The sequence below is a fragment of the Chionomys nivalis genome, chromosome 11 (genome assembly GCF_950005125.1).
Source record: "Chionomys nivalis chromosome 11, mChiNiv1.1, whole genome shotgun sequence".
In the NCBI taxonomy this organism is placed as follows: domain Eukaryota; kingdom Metazoa; phylum Chordata; class Mammalia; order Rodentia; family Cricetidae; genus Chionomys; species Chionomys nivalis.
In genome coordinates, this window is record NC_080096.1 from 14572515 (window position 1) to 14589331 (window position 16817).

At 40.9% G+C, this 16817-nt stretch overlaps 1 protein-coding gene across 17 annotated transcripts in view; it reads right to left on the reverse strand.

Annotated features, from left to right (window-relative positions):
- The window catches only part of Eif4g3 (eukaryotic translation initiation factor 4 gamma 3), a 239448-nt gene that overhangs the window by 78015 nt on the left and 144616 nt on the right, over positions 1 to 16817 (reverse strand). For all 17 annotated transcript variants that reach the window (XM_057785401.1, XM_057785396.1, XM_057785399.1 and 14 more), the window contains one exon: positions 14233 to 15042. In XM_057785401.1, the coding sequence (XP_057641384.1) occupies positions 14233 to 15042 (810 nt within the window). The remainder of the gene's footprint in view (positions 1 to 14232; positions 15043 to 16817) is intronic.

Genomic DNA, 16817 nt, shown 5'->3' on the forward strand with positions numbered 1-16817 from the left:
GCCACACTGACATCCAAAGGGGTTGTATCAGCTTGCATTTCCACCAGCAATGCAGAAGTGTTCCCTTTTCCCTACAACCTCTCCAGCGTTAAGTTGTCACCAGTGTTTTTGATCTTGGCCATTCTTACAGGTATAAGATGGAATCTCAGAGTTGTTTTGAATTGCATTTCTCTGATGACTAAGGATGTTGAACATTTCCTTAAGTGTCTTTCAGCCATTTTAAATACCTCTGTTGAGAGTTCTCTGTTTAGGTCTGTACTCCATTGTTTTATTGGATTATGTGATCTTTCAGTGACCAATTTCTTCTTCTTCTTTTTTTTTTTTTTTTTGGTTTTTCGAGACAGGGCTTCTCTGTGGTTTTGGAGCCTGTCCTGGAACTAGCTCTTGTAGACCAGGCTGGTCTAGAACTCACAGAGATCCGCCTGCCTCTGCCTTCCAAGTGCTAGAATTAAAGGCGTGCGCCACCACCGCACAGCTGGTGACCAATTTCTTGAGTTCATTGTATATTTTGGAGACGAGACCTCTGTCTGATGTGGCGTTAGTAAAGATCTTTTCCCATTCTGTAGGCTGTCGTTTTGTCGTGTTGACTGTGTTCTTCGCTTTATAGAAGTTTTTCAGTTTCAGGAGGTCCATTTATTAATTGTTTCAGTGTCTATGTTGCTGGGGTTATATTTATGAAGTGATTCCCTGTGTCAATGCGTTCAAGTGTATTTTTCTCTTCAATTTTTTTTTTTTTTTTTTTTTTTTTTTTGGTTTTTCAAGACAGGGTTTCTCTGTGGCTTTGGAGCCTGTCCCAGAACTAGCTCTTGTAGACCAGGCTGGTCTCGAACTCACAGAGATCTGCCTGCCTCTGCCTCCCAAGTGCTGGGATTAAAGGTGTGCGCCACCACCGCCCACCTCCACTTTCTCTTCTATAAAATTCACTGTGGCTGGTTTTATGTTGAGGTCTTTGATCCATTTGGACTTGCGTTTTGTGCATGGTGATAGATATGGGTCTATTTTCATCCTTCTACATGTTGATATCCAGTTATGCCAGCACCATTTGTTAAATATGCTTTCTTTTTTTCCATTTGATATTTTTTTGCTTCTTTATCAAAGATCAGGTGTTCGAAGATGTGTGGATTGATATCCGGGTCTTCTATTTGGTTCCAGGTTATTTTGTATACTGTGTGTGTATATAAATATATATATATATATATTCTTGTTTAAGGTATCGTACCTATGTAGCTCCTTTTAAAGAGTTATATTTAGGATAATAAATACAGGTTAGTAGTTAGTGATCTAAAACTATCAAACTTGTAGTCATGTTAGGTATGTTTTCAAGGTTATATAGAGATATAGATAGGTAATCTACAATCCCTTCAAAGGCCTATAGAATACGGCATTTAAAATGTTTTAATAACAGGCTTTTCTTGACAATGAGACATGTATGCTCCTTGAGGCACCAATCTAAGTCATAAAAGAATGATGGGTTTCAAGTAACCTCCATATGGAGTTTCTTTCATTGTGGCAAAAATCCATCCTTTCGGACAAAAAACTGCCCTTGCCTCGGAAGGCTGACAGTTTCCAAACTGGACAAGCAGAACACAAAAGAAAGAGACTACCAAACTTTGCTAAGACAGAGTAGGACAGTCCTTCAAAAATTCCTGCTTCACAGAAAAGTATGTCAGATATCATAAGCCTGTAGGCTAAAGATATATGCCCCAACATTATTGAGAAACACTGGGTGACAGTTCCATCAGCCAAATATCTATGTGGTTTTGAAAGTGGCTTGCAGTACACTTTCTGTTCACACAGGTAATAGGATATCCTTCTGAGGTCTTTGGTCGAATTGAAGAGTAGATAGCTATACATACAGTCTTCTTTAGTAATGATAATAATAGAAGGTAAATTAGGTACAAAACTTTGGACTCACCAAAACAGGATAAAGAATGTAATATTTTCTTCAAAACTGCCAAATACAAATGGACTGAACATCGTAAATATAATTCTGACCTGATAATTGTTATAATTGCTTATAGTTTTATTATGCAAAGAGTTACAACCTTTCCTCTTTAATTAGATAAAATGGGGAAATGTGGAATATCCCTTTATGTGAAGATATTTTATTGTGATTGGTTTAATAAAAAGCTAAATGGTGAATAGCCAGGCAAGATTTTCAGGGCAGAGAGAAGACAGGGAAGAAGGGCAGAGGCCAGACATAGAGGAAGCAGGAAAACAACATGGAAAGAATAAAGGAAGAAACCCATGAGGCAGAGAGTAAATGGACAGAAATGGGTTAAATTTTAAGAGCTAGTTAGAAACAAGTCTAAGTTTTTGGGCCAAGCTTTCATAATTAATCTGTGTGGTTATTTGGGAGCTAGCAGGCAGGACAGTTAAAGTCTGCCTATATGTATTAGGCAAATGCATTTAAATTCAAGCTCCAATGGTACTGGCATGTACATGTACCTACCTGTACCCACATAGGCATGCACAAGTAGGGTTTCTGACATGATAAAAGGTAGGAGACTTACACATTATACTTTAAAAGATTGCTGAGACAGTGACTTACATAAGTGAAAAAACACTATACTGAAGATGAGAAGCCCTCAAATTACCAGATGTCAGTTAAGCTTCAATTGAATGAAAAGCAACTAGGTCTTATCTTACTTTTTTTTTTTTAAACCAGACAGGTTCCTGCTATGTAGCTTAAAGTGACCAGGAACTCTCTGCAGTAAAGCAGGGTATTTGTTTATATACAAATACACACACAGGAAACAACAACAAAAAAACCTCAGGACTTAAAAAAATCAAAATAAACTAAACCAACAAAACAACCAAAGAGCAAACAACCAAACAAGAAGAATGGAATGAGGAACTTAACAATATCTGACGTGAAGACTTAGCACATACCCCTGCTAATCATGCCCGTGCAGGGCTAACGTGAGTAAAAAACCCACAGTCAGGCATGGAGGCACATGCATGGAATCACTGACGTCTCAACTCAAGGGACTGGGTCATGGTGCTAGGGCAATGAGAAGAAATGAGAGAATCCTGAAACACGTAGTACACTATGAGGCGAATGGACTCAGGGCCTTGATCACTAACACACCTAACATCATAGGTAACTTTCAGAATTAAAAATGTTAATAAAGCTGAAACTGCAGGGACTTATGAAATGTAAAGAAGCAGCATTGCCCCCACCCCAAAGACAGGGTTTCTCTGTGTGGCCCTGGCTGTCCTGGAACTTGCTCTATACACCAGGCTGGCCTCAGACTCAGAGATCAACCCACCTCTGCCTCCCAAGTGCTGGTATTAAAGGCGTAATACACCATCATCTAGCTAAAAGAAATATTTCCATTTGTGTGTGTTTGTGTGTCTGTTGTGTACAAGCTCATGTGTGTGTGCTTGCATGGCTGTGTGTGCAGGAATACAGGTGGCTGAAATCCTTGGAGCTAGAGTTGTAGGCACCTCTGGGATGCCTGGTTTGTTTGGGTCTTCTGGGAGAGCAAGCACTTCAAGGTAATAAATATGGCCATGTTAGATTGCCTAACAAGAGTAAATGGTTGTGAAAATTAATTAAATACATAAAGTAGTTTTATGTAAACCATCATATCACAACTATATTTCAACTGACAGTGTTCGGGAGTCTGAGTGGTGCATAAAACATTACATGCATGCAGCCTAACAGCACGCTCACAGACAGTGGATTTCCTTTGATGAAAAGAAAGAGTAGTAGGCACCCAGACACCTTGGTCCAATTTCTTCTGATTTCTTTCGCTTTAAAATTTTTGTTGTAATGGCTGGTAAGATGGTTCAGCAATTAAAAGTACTGGCTGTTCTTCTAGAGGTCCTGAATTTAATTCCCGGCAACCACAACCACATGGTGGCTCACAACCATCTATGATAAGATCTGGTGCCCTCTTTTGGTGTGCAGACAGAACACTGTATACATAATAAATAAATAAATCTTTATTAAATTATAAAAATGTCAACTAGAACAAATAACCATAACAGTAATGCCTATCTCAACTAACACACGCTCCTGCCACGGTGAACTTTGTCTACAGTACAGAAGTCTTGGGTGTAATTATCTTCCTGACCAGACTCCTCCACATAACCAAAACAGACAAGCACATTTACACACTGCAATAGTGACTGTACAAGTTTCCTTTTCACTTAAGAAAATGCCCCCTGGGGCTGAAGAGACAACTTGGTGGTTAAGAACACTTGCCTGGAGCCGGGCGGTGGTGGCGCACGCCTTTAATCCCAGCACTCGGGAGGCAGAGGCAGGCGGATCTCTGTGAGTTCGAGGGCAGCCTGGTCTACAAGAGCTAGTTAGTTCCAGGACAGGCACCAAAGCTACAGAGAAACCCTGTCTCGAAAAACCAAAAAGAACACTTGCCTGTGCAAACCTGTAGCACTGAGTTTAGATCCCAGAAACTACATATCGGGCCAGGCACAGCACAAACATCTGCAAACCCAGCTCTGAGAGAGGTTATCTGACACCCTCTTCTGTATACACCAGTCTTTTTTTTTTTTTTTTTTTTTTTTTTTTTTGAGACAAGGCTTCTCTGTAGCTTTGGTGCCTGTCCTGAACTAGTTCTTGTAGACCAGGCTGGCCTCGAACTCACATAGATCTGCCTGCCTCTGCCTCCTAAGTGCTGGGATTAAAGGAATGCGCCACCACTGTCCAAACTGTATACACCATTCCTTCTTCAAGACTTTCTGGGTTGATGTTTTTCTTGCTACAAAGCCACATACAGACTACATGCACGTGCAGAGATGCACACAAATGCTCCTCCAATGATACTGTGACTCCTGAGAATGTAGCAACAAAATTAAACATAGCTTTCCCCTTATATATTTACTATATTGCCACATATTTTCAACAAAATTTAAATTTATATTCTAGCTCACATAAGATGCTTCCTTTTCTTCTATTCTCACAGGTATTCCATAAATAAGTTATTAAATAAAAAATATTAGAAAATGAGGGCACCGGGCATGGTTAATAGCAGCACTCTGGAGGCAAATGCAGGCAGATCTGTAGGTGAAGGCTAGTAGAACAGTTCTGGACAGCCAGAGATAGAGATATTGTATTGGGGGCGGGGGAGGATGATAATCTTTCCTATTTTTTTTTTTTTTTTGGTTTTTCGAGACAGGGTTTCTCTGTGGTTTTGGAGCCTGTCCTGGAACTAGCTCTTGTAGACCAGGCTGGTCTCGAACTCACAGAGATCCACCTGCCTCTGCCTCCCAAGTGCTGGGATTAAAGGCGTGCGCCACCACCGCCCGGCAATCTTTCCTATTTTTATAACTACATCCTTTCTCTGTAAATTTACTAGTTATGTCACATATCAAATATGCAATTTATTTCCCTTAAGGAGTAAGACAATTTACTATTCATATCTCCTATGAAATCTTAGTTTGATTTTTCTTTTCACTGGCAACTGTTCTGTATAAGTAATTTTTATTTCTTGTCTACTGACATCCTTTTTGGCAGGACAAAATACTCAATTCTACTAGCTATAACATTATTCAGAGGTTTCTCTACTGAGTATGTGCTACCTTTGAAAACTATGCCATCAGGGAAACTGAGAAGGACAAGTGCTTCTGTCCTACACATGGCAGAGACAACTGGGGGGAAGACATAGCCCCTGAAAAAGCCAGGGGAAGCCATGTCATATTTAACTGCAACACTTAGAAGGCTGAGGAGAACAAGCCCAAAGCCAACTCAGGCTACACTGAAATCCTGCACCTAAGCCAGGAAGCACACCTCCCAGAAGAACTGCTGGGTGGGCGAGATACTATTCTGTTCTAGTTACAGATTCTGAGATCACAAAGAAAGGATATTAACAAACCTTCCTAGGGGAAGCCCAATAGTAGGTTCGTTTCTGTTGTTGACAGGGCTACCCTGATGGACAGCAGAATGGACATGATATGGTGTACTGTAACGGGTGTCAGCTACCCTTCTGAAGACAACTGTCATGACACAAAACTGAAAAAGGGGGCATCTGATTGACACAATATTGACCAGTTGTTTAACATTGTAATAAAGTACTAGAATACCTGAAAACTCCCAATAAAACTCAGGTAGACACTATTTGATATCTGATGGTACACGTTGTTAATTTCAGCATTCAGTGGAGTATACAGAAAGAACTTGTCAGTCTACCAACTAAATAAAAACTAGCCTTCACTTACACAGTGAGTTCATGTGAGAAACTGGTTCAAAACAGAAAAAATTTTTTTCTCCTAATTTTCATTAGTAGATGATCAGACAGCTTATTCCATATTTTGGGAGGAGGGATTTAGGTACATGGAAAACAAAGAGAAACCAACTTATCAAGGTGTGGGAAGTGGGTGTATCCCACAGAACGGCAACAAAAATGTGTGGAACAGACAGAAACATGATTCCTATTTCCAAGAACACAAAGTTAATAACTTTAAAATTATTTAATCATTTGTCTGTGTGATTCTCTCTTAGCCTATCTGTGTGGGTTCTGCGGCTCTAACTCAGATCTCCAGGCTTACACTGAGGCATTTCACTCACCCTTGCACAATTATGCTTGAATTTAGCTATTTTGTATTGAGAACTAAATTAGAATTCTAAGCGCAATGAGCCTTTGACAGTAAACACAGTTCAGCTCTTACAGCAGAAATCATCATATTCTCATTTTTTTCTATTTTATCTGTTCTGACCAAACCCAGGTGGTCTCAGGTTTGCCTTTGCTTCCATTTATCCTCAAAGTCCTGACCTGCACTTAAGGACTTGATGATAAACCAGGTGTGTTTTGTACCAGCGCCCTTGCTCGTACTCTGGGGGTGCCGCTTTGGAACCCATCAATCTGTGCCATGGAAAGCTCACGTCCCTGAATTGCCATACCTGCTGCATTAACATTCATTTGAAACAGTCTGCCTTCCTGCTGCTCCTGGAAACAGGCCGTGTGGCTCATCTAAACGTGTTGTTGTTTTAGGTAACTGATGTAGTGATGAAAATGTGTACAATTTGTATTTAGCCAATTTAAAATTACTCTACATGAAATCGCAAATGTACTTACTTATAAAGATAAATTAAATGTATAAACAATCTCATTTTTCCTCTGATCCAAAATTTGTTTTGTGTAGAACAATTTATTTATAAAGCAAATATAAAGTCCAAAAAGGTTAATGTAATTTTGAAACAGAATAAGCAGTTGGAGGGCTCACATCATGTGACTAAATAGAATAAAGAGACAGAAGAAAGGAGGCCGGAGGCCACTGGTACACGCTCAGAGAGGAGTGTAATGGAACTGTCCTGAGAGCAGAAATGCTGCACCAGCTCAGCATGGACTTTCTAGAAGCTGACCTCAGTCCCTGAGTGTGCCCAAAGCACAGTTGCTGGGCTCCAGGCCATGATGGGACCATAGGACTGTCATTGTAGCAGTTAGTCACCCATCATCAAACTGGACTCCAGCATGAGCAGCTGCTTCTGGAGTCGTGTATTTAGCTGGTCACTGCTGCATCTGAGTGTCTCTATGGCCTGCAGCCTGGGACAGCAGCAGCATGAGGAACTCACATAGGCTTCTAAGCCTCTCTCTTGCTTCATTCAGCCCATTCGGTCTATCTGTCTGGCAACTGTGGCTGTGTCCCCAGACTCTTTTGGCTACATGGCTGAGATTGGCATTAACTTTTCATTTCGCACCATGTCCTCTCAATCCACGGTGCCTGCATCTGTTTGGGTGTCAGAACTGTCTGAATTCAATGTCCTTATTCATCTCTATCCTCAGAATTAGCTGTGACATTCGCAGAGTTTAATCACGAAGTCCTTCAGCCTACATTCCTACCAGGCACCATGTTCTGCTCTCCATCTCAGGACTGTTTCAAGTAACGATTTCAGATGACTGGCCTCTTGTAGTTTTTACAGTTTTAAAGGAATTAATTCTGAAATGAATTTACTTATACAAAAGTAAAACCACCAAGGTACTTGACTTAGGACCCCTCTTCAAGACCCTTCACATAAGCTCAAAATTTAGCTTCCATTTGGATATCAGATCCATTTTCTGCTCTATTGTGCCAAAATGTTCGCCACACTTGATTGTGTCCTTGCTATTCTTCACAAAGACTTGCATGTAGGTTAAGTGTGTTATATGAGTTTAAGCATTTTAATGGAAAAGGATTTATTTTATTGATCACGTCTAATGCAGATGCTTACTGAAGATGCAGTAACAAATCAACAGCACATCTAGGGCAGTGGCTGCTTAAGTCTTTGTGCCACGCAGCTAGAGTTTGTTCAGTGCAGTTTTAGAGCGAGGAAACTATACTGCACAGAGAATAACCTAGGAAGTAAAAGATCGCATGGGAATGAAGCCCAAAGGCTTTAACTACAAACCCTTGTCCTTCCTATGTATCTCACAACTTTGCTTTCTTTCTGTGAAAGTTCCTTAGAATTTCAGCTGCACTTCGTCTCTTCACCTCTGTAACTTGTAGAAGGTGGGACAGGGAATGCAGCAAAGGAGAACAGAGTGAGGAATATGTTTTGTTTGTTGGCTGATACACATATGAAAAGTTTGCTCCAGCACACTTAGCAAAGAGCAGCCCATTGAGTGACTTTGTCACCAGTGAGAACACAGATCATAGCAGCGAGACATTTGGCAAAGTCTGCATATTATTACAGGACTTCACAGATTCTTCGACTAAGTACTTTTGTGTTTCTTTTACCATCATCAAACTGACTGCAGCTTAAGGTAAATCTAGTACAGATGCAGATAATATGGATCTTGACAGCACCAACTTATAACTCCGAGAAGAGACTCCAAGACAAATAACTAGCTTTCCCTCTACAATGCTCTTCATCTCTGAACGAGAGGATTCCTGGGAACATGGAAAAATGTCCCATTTTCTCATCTAAGTCCTGGGGCCTACAACGTGGAGGCTGCGAAGACCTTCAGTTAAGCGAAGCTTCACAAGCCCAAAACACCCCAGTGGTGGCTACCACTCCTGTGGCTCTTCACCTTGTCCTTCCTGGAATTTACAAACTTGTCTCTACAGAAAACCACTCAGAGGAAAGGAACACCAGTCTCTTCTGGAGGTCAAAGGTCAGAAGATTACTATGTTACATGCAAATGAAAATCACCTAAAAAAATAAAATGAGGTTATTACTCAATTTAATCCCAGATTTCTGACAATACAAAATTTGAGTATTTTTCCCCCTGCTCTAAATTGTGAGTAAGAAGATGTAACCAAAAAGGTATTCTAACTTATTTAAAACTAAACACCAGGGCCGGAGGCACTACTCGGGAGGCAAGCACATGACTGCATACACAGGACTCCAGGTCCATCCCAACACCTAACAACAAGAACACATGTGCCAACAGCTGTCAGGAGGCCTGTGCTCCATCACTAGACATGCAGAGAATGTCAGCACCACTTACTGCAATTAGAGCTGCTCAAATGATTCTTAAACCAACAGTATTAAATAATGAATCTAAGAAAGTAAACATTTTCTGCAATCCATTTATATGAAAATCTGACCTGAGGGGCTTGCAGTGAAGCCTGCTGACTTGAGCTTGAGCCCCTGAACCCATAGTGATAGGAGAGAACCAACTCATGGAAAGTTGTCCCCTGACCTCTCTCTCCTATTCACTCTAAATTAAATATATAAATCAAATTTGTGACAAAATATAAAATAAAAATATAAAAATTATGTATGTACACACACATAACTAAGAATATATACATGTGAAACCAATTATACAAAATAGTTGGGTGGAAGGTAGGCAACTTGGTTACTAACATCCTTGAGGCTCTGGCATATTTTATATGGAAGATTTTTCTGCGAAAATACATTTCAAGATGTCTGAGAAGAAAAAGGGGTGGGGGAGAGAAGTTTGGACACAGGTTCTCGGTCACAGAGGAAGACAATAACATACTTTAAGGAAGATATGTAGAATGCATGGATGATCAACAGATGCATACATGGAAAGTAATAAAGGCTGAAGAGGGAGCTGGCTCAAGAGAAAATGGCTCAACAAAAGCAAAACGACACAAGGACCCGTTGCATGCACAGGAAGCTGGGCATTCATTATTTCTCCAAACACTGCCTTTCTGGGTTTGAGCACAAGGACCACTTCCAAGGCTGCTTTCCTGGCCCATCCAGGTTCCTCATTTGTGATGTTACTGAGTGTTGGTGGCTTTAGAATACTCAGCAGCTACCTCAAGACAAGGCTCTCAGACTTAGTGAGATGGAACTAGTACCAGTAAGAATTGTTTGGGAACCATAAAATCTGGGGGTGTATTTCAGGTAGTCAATAATGATGGAATTATAGCAACCTATTTCCCAAACTGCCAAGCCATTGCTCCCCTAAGACATTAGAGTTCCTGTCCAACTGTTCGCTTTCCCAACCCCTGACAAGCATTCCACTTTGTTATGGATATTTCCTAGAAATGAAACCATGTTTTATGAAAGTGAAAACATTTTCAAAGGTCTGGTTTCTTCTGAAGCAGAGCAGATGCCAGCTTATTGTGCTTATTGTAATGTTAAAATGACATAATGTGTACAAATCCTTTAATCAAAGTCACATCTCCATAGGGAATATCCTAGAAGATGTTGCAATGCAAGATTTTTCAGTCCTGGTCCTGGTAGTGTACACAGCTTTGATCAAAGCACTTAGGAGGCAGAGGCAGGCAGATCTCTGTGAGTTCAAAGCCAGTTTGGCCTACATAGTAGTTTCAAGCCAGCCAACGGTACAAAGTGTTTCAGTGTCTTGTTTCCAATTTTTTTCCGAAAAGGTATCAATTTCACTTGTTTCGTATGATGTCACTGAGGTATTATCAAATAACTGACAGACTGCTCAGCAGGCATACACTGAGAAGTAACACACTTTTGCTGTGGGACAATGGTCTTGTACTTAGTAAAGATTTGTCACTTGTATTTTAATAAAACGCTGATTGGCCAGTAGCCAGGCAGGAAGTATAAGTGGGGTGACTCGGCAGGAAATAGATATAGGGCAACAAGAACAGAATTCTGGGAAGAGAAAGCTCAGTCTGCAGACATAGAGGAAGCAAGATGAGAACACCTCAATGATAAAGGTACCAAGCAATATGGCTAACACAGGCAAGAATAATGGGTCAATTTAAGATGTAAGAATTAGTTAATAAGAAGCCTGAGCTAATAAGCCAACCAGTTTATAATTAATGTAGTAGACTTCTGTGTAATTCATTGGGAACAGCTACAGGACTGGGCGGGACAGAAACCTCTGTCAACACACGTTACTGTAACAATTTTGTGAAGGAAGAAACACAAACTTAGGGCACAGGAATGAAAAAGGCTATGGCTCAGGTGTTTGTTATTTACCTCCACATATTACTGCTGAAGTTTAATCAAAACCAAGAGAAGCTGTATTTAATCATATACTACACACAAAATAACAGGCCCAACTTTATGTGCTGGCTAGTTTTACATCAACCTGATAAAAGCTGGAGTGTTTTGAGAAGAGGGAGTCAGTCTGTGGGACATTTTCTTGGTTGATGATTGCTGTGGCTCTGCTAGTGGACAGGCGGTCCTGGGCTACATAAGAAAACAAACTGAGCAAGCCAGGGGTAGCTCTCCTCCATCAACTCTGCATCAGCTCCTGCCTGCATATTCCTGCCCTGACTTCCCTGAATGACATACTACAAACTCTAAGATGAAATAAACCCGTACTGCTTTTGGCTGTGAGGTTTGTCAAAACAACAGAAACTGTGGCTAGGAAGCTTCACAAATGGTCTTTCATCATGAATGATCTCCAGATTCGGGAGCCGTGATCCATTTGTGTAGATGATACCTGAGAGGTCTGAGAAGAGCGATAAGTCAGAGAACCATTGAGTAAAACCCAGGAGGCTCAGAGTTTATGGGACAAGAAAGAGGCCCGTGGTTAATACACATGACTACAGCATTACAAGACTGTCAGAATTCATGAGACTAATAACAAATTACATCTTACCACATACAGATTAGACTCAATGATCCCACATAAGGAAAGGAAAAAGCAACAACTGCATTAACAGCAAGCACAACAAAATGATTAGGGATTCTAATGAAATTACTAGGTCCTATTAATGTGAAAGTGAAGGAGTGACTGCCATGGCAATGACTGAAAGATACATGAAAAGGTGTGGAGACTCACAACTGTAATCCTGGGCAGGAAGATCTGTGTGAGTTAGAAGCCAACCTGAGCTACACAGTGTTTTCCACAACACTCTAGAATATAGTTTAAGGTATCTCAAACATACACAACCAAGTATCTGTAATAAGAGTCTAAAATTTAAAAAAAAAAAAAAAAAGTATTGTCTCCGTGAGACTATGCCTAACCACTTCTTGTTCTGTTTTCTTTGAGGCAAGGTCTCGGTTCTTGCTATGGAGTAGCCCTGATTGGCTTAGAACTTGCTATGTGGCCCAAGATGGGGGCTCTGACTTGCAACACCTCCTTGTATCCATCTCCTGACTGCTGGCCTTACAAGCATGCATCACCACATCGGCTTCCATGAAGTAACACTGAATTTTCTCTCATAATTCCTATTCTTGTACAAGAACTTAAGTTTTCATCACTTACTAAGAAAACAATGACAAAGATGTACACTAAACGAAACACATTTGTGCTTTAAAATCCTTATAAACAATACTGTGGCTTCTGTACAGGGTGAAGATAGCAGTGGAAAGCTGGGCATCATTTAAAGATAGGGAAATTATATTAGACTGTCTGGAAGCAATAGATCTGTGGCAGGAGGATCAGGAGTTTATAAAGTCATCATCAATTACACAATGAGTCTGAGGGCAGTCTGGGCTTCACGAGACACTGTCTCAAAAAGCCAAAAGCCAGCATAAAGATTCCCAAGACCACAAAAGAATCATAAAAACATCTGGCTACTCTCTGACACTTGTTTGAGTCTAGAAAGACAGACACAATTCTCACTTTATATGGGCAGTCATTCTTTAACCCCAATTATGCAGAACTGCAGCATCCTGATGCACCCATGACCCCCACCTGGAACAATACAATGGAGTACAAGGTCCACTTTTACCAAGTTTATCTATTAAACAGTCAGGACAAACCAAGTGGCACCTGAGTTTTCAGCACTGGGAATTGCTGATAACCAAAAGAAGTGCCTATCAACCACAGGGCATATTCATTGCCCATATGAACCCAATGTTCTAAGGAAAGTGGTTCAACTGCCGAGTGCACAGAGCACAAACCACACAGCCTAGGGCAGTGCTGCAAAGGACGATTGTGCAACTCAGATAAGTCAGCACTTATATATTCTGAGCTGCCACTGCACAGTCAAGTGGGAAGTGCCAGGGAAACTTTGGTGTTTGATAAAAAATCTCAGGCTGGAGAAATGTCTCAGTGGTAAGGAGGACTGGCTGCACCTACACGGCAGTTCACAACCATCCGTAACTCGGTGACATCATCTCATCACACGCATGCATGTGGCACACATACATATATGCAGGCAAACCTTATACTCATAAAGTAATCTTAACATTTTTTAATTGATAAAAATTAAATCCAATCAACAGACCTAGGTGATACTACGTTAAAAAAGAGTTGAAGACTCTAAGAGTTTCAGAATAAAAACAAATATAGAAAAACTTAAGGCAGGAGTGGTATACCGTCCTGACAGGCCAGAAGTCACTTTGTAGAGAGGGTAGCCTCAAGTTCGAGGGTGACCGGACCCTCTTGCCCCGATTCCTGAGTGCTAGGATTATAGGTGTACACTATCACTCAAAGCCAGTGAAACTTAGAAAAGAAAAAGAGAAAGATTCAAGTATCTACCAAATGGAGCAGCTGTAACCTGTGGTGTCCTGAGGGCTCTTTCCCTCAACAGCTCTTCATGGCAGACATTTACTTGTGGACTGGTCAAGAAGACAGGATTGGGAGCTACAGACCACGCTGGTTTCCATGCCAGCTTCAAAGTAACAGAACAAAACTCTTGAGGAAATGAGTTTAAAAACAAAACAGAACAACAACAACTCAACATGTATAGAGACATATACCTTGGAGGCAATTAATTAGTGTATTTGGGAACTCTCATTTGCATTTTTAGACAATGGAGTAACTCTTTTGCAGGCTGTACTAAAAAACAAGCATACCACTGAAGAAATCAGACTAGGAATTTCTGCATTCATTCGATGTTTCTGGAAGTCAAGGAAAGTAGCCAATTAAAAAATAACTCCATCACTGCCTCTTCTTCATGGTCAGCAAGCATAAAATCATTAAGGGCAGAACGGCTTACCTGGGGCAGGGCTCCTTCTTGAATTTAAGTTCTGAGAATCCACAATCTCTTCTGCTTTCCCAACTACTTTTGCCTCCGTTTTGTTCAGAGTCTCATTTCCATCCTCGCCAAGGCAAGTTCTTATGCTCTCTCCCTCTTCAGCGACTCTCTGGACCACAGTGGCGGCAACAGGAGAACGAGCAGAGCAGGCAGAAATGACAGGAGTGCAAGGAGGAGAAGTTGGGGGAGTTGGAGGAGCTGGTGAAAAGGAAGGCAGCGTGGAAGGGGTAACAGGATTTGGGGTACACTCCACTTTCATTTCTTCCTGGGGATATTGCAGAATCTCCAATTCAAGAGTCAATGGCAGCACTTCCTGTTTTACCATGTCCACAATGCTTTCCTTGGCTGGCAATTTTTCACCAACTCCATTCATTTCATTAATTAGATTAGTACTAGAAATCAGCTCAATATTGTGAGGTGCTACACTACAGGGGTTCTTGCATATATCATTGTCATCTGTTAGTGAAGGGGTTGATGTAGCTGTGCAAGATGTGGGACTGGGTACAGGAAGTGCAGCTTCTTTTGAGGGAGGGTGTTCACATTTGTCCTGGAGAACAGTAGTGAATAGTGGCTGGCTACTCAGGGCAGCGGAAGTGGGGGAAGGAAGTGGAGGAAGGGTGGCAGGTGATGAAATCCGAGGAGGCTCTGGGGTAGTCCCCCTTGCAGTAGTCTCAGGCACTTGGCCTGCTTGCTCTTTCTTCTCCCCACTAAGGACAAGCCGAAGGACTGTGGAAGGAGACTGGAACACTGGATCTGGTTTTGGTTTTTCTTCTGAAGAAAAAGAAATAAAGAATTTTAAGAATAATTTTGAATCACAGATGACACAGTACCACCTCAGACCAAGTTCACGGGCAGCAAAACGGAGACTAAAAAAATACTGTCCTGTTTGTTTCTAGTCACACTTACTAGTGCTTCGTCTCCAGGTCACAAGACACTTATTTTCAAGGAAGAGAGGGAATCAGGTCCCCAAATGATGAGTCACAAACGAGCACACGAGGAAGACTCATAAAAACTAAAGTTAAATCTTTGCCATTGTGACACAGTCTTACTAGGTACCCTGTGCTCATGATCCTCTTGCCTATGGAATGCTGGGATTACAGGCATGTGCCACCCTATCCAGCCAAGTTCAACCACTTTTTATAGTAAAGCTTTTATCTCTTCTATATTTTATTCCCTGTGACTATTAAAAGCACACAACTGGGCATACCAATTTAAAGACAAATAATTAGGAACTTGTTATAAACGCCATTTTAATGACCAATGACATCAAGCACCTGAACATGAAATATAGTTTCAAACTCACTTCCATTTCTCGGAACAGCTTCTAACCAAAACAACAGCGGTGTGCAAACAGAATCAATTGTTTAAGTAAGCAGTTCCAAAGAACCAAAGAGAACCAAAGTAATGATCACATGAATCAATCTGAGAAAAAGAACACTGGACATTTCTACGCGGGAAATATGTAAAAATAATCTGTGTACAGAAAAAGTAAGATCAAAACAGTAGGAAATGAAAACCATAAAGGTACCACAAGTACAACAAAAAGGAATGCTAATCAACGTTGACTATCTCTTTCCAAGCGAATGACTTGAGAATCAAAGGGAGAGAAGCTTCCTGACACTGCCGCGTGGGCTTCCTTAAACTTCCAGCTCTCCTGTAAGAGAAGGCTAAGAGACTTTCCTTTCAATGCTGTATCCCAAATGTGACTACATGGCAGTGATGTCTGTGAATGAGACCATGGCTACCCATATCAAAACGGAACATATCACCACGCTAAGGTCAATGCATTCATAGCTTTGGAATTCACTTAAGTGACGGGCATGGAAGCCTTAAAAGAGTCAGTGTTTTCTCATAACTGTAAAGTAAGAGCAGTAAGTGCTCACTGTCAAATCTCTCAGATTAAGCTATCAGGGCAGAAACCAAAAATACATGGGAACCATAAGCATTCATTATATGTGTGTGCTCTCTGTGCATCTTGTTTAACAGATATACATTTATTACAGCTCTGAGTAACTCCCATTTTGTGATCGCTAAAAAGGTGCCATGGTCATTTATTAGGCAGAAACCAAGAATAGCAAGCATCCTCCACCTGAGGGACAGACCTGCCCTGAATGCTAACAGAGCCCAACAGAGCTAACAGCTGGGTAAGTGCATACAGTTTCTGAATGCAGAGGGAATGTCTCCAAAAATCACTTCGACTGACTGTAGAGAGTGTTTTACCCTTGTTTCAACACACCTGACTAAAGGAAGCATCTCCCTCAGGAAACAGAAAGTGTCCTAGCTATACGTACTGTCAGAGAGAAACACTGATAAATATCTTTATGCATTTAATAGTTTTTCTCTTTAGAAACAAATGTGAACTACTGTTTATCTTTACAAAATGCTAAACAAAAGGGAAATAGTACATCTGTCTGTAACATTTGACTTGTTAGCCATTCAGCTGCTCATGTAAAAAAAATTCTGAGAGACCAGATTACTAATGGCACTTGGCATTTATTAAGCACCTAGCAGAAACTGAGTTCAACAGCCTGCATACATTGTTCTTC